Source organism: Canis lupus, chromosome 11 (genome assembly GCF_003254725.2).
Source record: "Canis lupus dingo isolate Sandy chromosome 11, ASM325472v2, whole genome shotgun sequence".
NCBI classification, from domain to species: Eukaryota; Metazoa; Chordata; class Mammalia; order Carnivora; family Canidae; genus Canis; species Canis lupus.
In genome coordinates, this window is record NC_064253.1 from 23,421,228 (window position 1) to 23,425,262 (window position 4,035).

The 4,035-nt window shown below is 67.7% G+C and overlaps 1 protein-coding gene across 1 annotated transcript; it reads right to left on the reverse strand.

Annotated features, from left to right (window-relative positions):
• Positions 1-698: 698 nt before the first annotated feature.
• Positions 699-1,941, reverse strand: SMIM32 (small integral membrane protein 32). The gene has a single exon (XM_049091932.1). It carries the CDS (start codon positions 1,799-1,801, stop codon positions 1,490-1,492), a length of 312 nt encoding a protein of 103 aa, XP_048947889.1. The 5' UTR covers positions 1,802-1,941; the 3' UTR covers positions 699-1,489.
• Between the last annotated feature and the right edge of the window lie 2,094 nt (positions 1,942-4,035).

Genomic DNA, 4,035 nt, shown 5'->3' on the forward strand with positions numbered 1-4,035 from the left:
GACCCCACCAATGGTTTTGCACTACTGACGGAGATAATCTGGCAAACCTTTTTTTAGTCAAACATTCTCTAAGCTCTAGTGCCCCACTGAGTCACGGAGCTCCTGAAACTATTTTAAATCCCCACAAAGTAGACTCCTAGAATGAGGTTAACTTTGAAAATGGTCAAGGTTATCACAAATCTTTCTATTTATTCCCTCTCAGGTTCTCTATCATCATCCCCTTGTAGCTGGCTTTATTCACTCACTGCTTCCCCCAGTGCTCTCCAGAGCTGGCCTCTGCCGACTTTGGGAAGAAGTGCTGAGCAGCTGATCCCATCGCTGGACTCTCAGGCCCTTCCATCACCGGAGGGCTCTGGTGGAGACTGGGCTCTTGGTTCAGGCCCTAGAGTCTCTGAGGGCAAAGGACAAAGCCAGCTGGAAGAACTGCGGGGTAGGAAGGTCTCCGTGGAGGCTTTCCAGGTTTTTTTTTTTTTTAAGCTGATGAAGGGGCAGATCCTTTTGAGACTGGCTCTGAAAACGCTTCCTAGAACAACTAAGTGAGGCTGGGGAAAAGCTGGAGAGGAGGAAGGATCATTAAAACTGACCCGGGTCATGGCGAGGTAGGAGGCAGATCGCACTTGAGTGTCACCTGCTCGCCCCGCCCTCAGCCCCCTTTGCAAAGTGCCACAACCAATGACCAGAGCGTCCTCGACACTGGGTCTAATTCAGTGAGGTTTTATTGTAGAAACGCTGTCTCTGGAGATGCAGGACGCGGACCCAGGCCGCCGGGTGCTGCCGGTGCGGCCCTGCGCCCCTAGACCCGCTGCCCCCCCGCCCCTGCCCGCTGAGGACACTGAGCTCTTGGACCCCGGCGGGACCGACCGAAACTCGGCATCCCCTCGCCCCCCACCCCCCGGGGGACGCAGCCCCCCAAAGGCCTCATTTGCAAGTCCGGCTGAGTCCACGCTGGGGTTCTTGCGGGGTGCGGGGCTGTCCTCGGCGCCGGAGCGAGGGAGGGGCGGTAGCGGCGGCGGGAAGAGCGCGCGGGGCCGGCGCGTCCTTGCGCGGAGCGAGGCAGTCGGCGGCGGCGGGGAGGGCTCCCGCGTCCTGGAGGACCCCGCGTCCCGGAGGACCCCGCGTCCCGGAGGGCTCCCGCGTCCCGGAGGGCTCCCGCGTCCCGGAGGACCCCGCGTCCCGGAGGGCTCCCGCGTCCTGGAGGACCCCGCGTCCCGGAGGACCCCGCGTCCCGGAGGGCTCCCGCGTCCCGGAGGACCCCGCGTCCCGGAGGGCTCCCGCGTCCCGGAGGGCTCCCGCGTCCTGGAGGACCCCGCGTCGCGGAGGGCCCCGCGTCCCGGAGGGCTCCCGCGTCCCGGAGGGCTCCCGCGTCCCGGAGGACCCCGCGTCCCGGGGGCGCCGCGGCAGGTCGGAGAGCGGCCGGGTCGGGCGCGGCGCTGCGGGCGGCTCCCCCGCGCGGACCCGGGACTGCGCCTGCCGCCGGCTCCCCGCGCCGCTACACCGGCCGCGACCTCCAGGGCGCGCGGGCGTCGCGCAGCGAGCGGTCGTGGGGCAGCGCGGCGAAGGCCGAGTGGCGCAGCTGGCAGCCGATGAAGAGCACGACGAGCGCCACGGACAGCAGCAGCAGGAAGAAGAGCAGCAGGTAGGTGGGCAGGTCGGGCTTCGCGGCCGCGCCGTCCCGCACGCCCCGCGCCGTGGCCAGCTCCAGCGGCAGCGCGCCCTCCGCCTTGACCGTGGCCGCCAGCGCCGGCGCGCCGCCTCCCGCCGCCTCGGGGCCGGCCGTGGCGTTGAACACGTCGCCGTACATGGCCCGCGGGGCCCCGGCCGGGCGCCTCACTCGCCGCCGGGCGCCCCCATGGCCCTCTCCCAGCGTCTCCCGGGCCGGCGGCTCGCGGGGTCGGAGCCGGGCTGCGGTGGGCCCCGGCGAGCTCCGGGCTGCAGCGCGGCCAGACGTGGCCGGTCCGGCGCGTGCGGCCGCAGTCGGGGGACGCGGGGCGGCCGGGGCGGGGGCGGCCGGGGCGGGGCGGGGCGGCGGCGGGGGCGGGGGCGGGGTCCGTCCCGCGCCCCTGCGTCTCCGGGCGGCGGTCCCGCGGCGGCGAGCCCCGGTCGGACGGCGCGCGGCGAGCCTGTCGGCGCTCCTCGGGCTGCTGCGCTCCCGCCTGCAGCGGCGACTGCGCTCCGAGGCTCCGCGCGCGCTCAGGTCCCGGGCGGCGGGGGGCGGGGGGCGGGGGGCGGGGCGCGGGCCTGACGGCGCTGCCCCCGGAGGCTGCCGACCAATGGGGCGGCGGGGGACGCGCTGCGACGGCCCCGGCCCGGCCTCACATCACCTAAGGCCGGAGGGACCCGCGGGGAGACGGAGGGAGGTAAAACAGGGTCACACAGAGAGGCTTACAGACCTATGAGCAGAGACGCCGTGCACGGCAGGCTGCTCCGAGGCACCTGCTTCCATTCTTCCCCCGATATACTCCCTCCCTCCCTCCCTCCCGGCGTGACCGGGCCTCCAGGGGCACCTGGGGCAGGCGCAGAGGCCCCCCTGCAAGCCGGGACGGGTTGGCCGGGCCCAGGCCCCTGTCTAGCTGGGCCCTGAGGGCGCAGGTGCTGCCCAGCTCCCCTGGCCCGGGCTCCTCCGGAGCAGGGGGAACGAGGGGTGCGGTGCGGGTGGTGATACCGCAGCTGACCTCAGCTGACCTCGCCAGGCCTGGCCACGGCGAGGCGGCCAGAGCAGAGGCGAGCGGTCCGTGAGACTGAGGGGCTCTCCTGGTCCAAACTCCTCCCCTCCTTTGAGAAACTGGGAACTGTTGCCCTAGCTGCACTGCTCCGGAAGGACTGACTGCCCCAGCGGGTCACCGGGTGACCCTGCCCGAGGTAAGGGGGTGGCCTGCGAGAGGCCCAGGGCTGGAGACTATGGAGGCGCCCACTGGCCTTCGCTGTCCTGCAAGTGCAGAGTCGGGGCTGAGGGCGCCTCCTTCCTCTGTACTCTGCATAGGCGTCCCTCACCTTAGCCTCCGCTGTTACCTGGTCACTTGTCAGATACCTGCAGGGTGAGGCAAGTTCTAGCTGCGTCCCTCCTCCCGTCCCCGGTGCAGTGTGTGGGGAGAGCTTGGTGAGCACTGGCTGAGTGAACCGGGGAAGATAAGTTAGTCATCCCTCTTGCCCTCCGCATGCCTCACAGCCTGGCCTCCAGCACAACACGCGCAGCCTCAGGATGTGCAAGGCCAGCCGGGGCCAGAGCTCATTCCCACAGATCCCACCCCAGCCGGGGAGAAACACCCTTGCAACCTCTCTGTCTAACATTGAAGTCGTGGTCCAAGGCCTGACTCTCCAGAGCGTTTTTCTCCTTGTTGAGGGAGGCCTCCACTCTGCAGGCTGTCGGCAGGGCTTTCCTCTCAGGCACACAGATGGGGGAGATGGATGTGTGTGGATGGAGTGGAGGACAGGGCCTGGCAGGATGCTGAGCACCACCTCATCTCCCCACCTTGGTTCTGGGGAGCTGCCCAGCATGCTCCTAGGGCCTGTAGGATGCTGAGCCTCGATGCCTGGCCAAACCCTCGTTTTCCAGGTGGGAAAGCTGGCTCTGAGAGCAGCAAGGCTTGTCCATATGCACTCGGACAGCCGCCACCAAAGAGCGGTGGAGAAGCCAGGGAAGTGGGCCACTCAAATGAGGGGAGGTAGTCCCTTCCCTGGAAGGCCTGACCTATTTTGGACAGCATTGTTCTCAGCCAGCAGGATCCCAGGGGAATTATGTGCTCTCACCACAGGCTTCCTGGCTTTCAGAGGGGAAGGGGCAGCACACAGGCTGGATGGAAGAGATTTGAGCCAGGTGAAGCCCCTGCCCTAGCAATTCCCAGGGTCTTGGTGAGGCTTGAATGGTAGGGCTTGAGTAGATGGGTTCGGGATTTTGCCTCGACTTTCCTCTTTGCCTCTGTGTGTGGGGGAACATGGCCCTGCTCTCTCTACTCTGTCTCTGCCCTAAGCCACGAGATTAGGTAAGACAGTAGGTGGTGGCAGGAAGCAGAAGCAGCTCAGTTGGGAGGTCCTAAG

Bases quoted from the DNA above. Each gene is read 5' to 3' on its own strand.
- SMIM32 (XM_049091932.1), bottom strand. From the start codon at position 1,801: ATGTACGGCGACGTGTTCAACGCCACGGCCGGCCCCGAGGCGGCGGGA.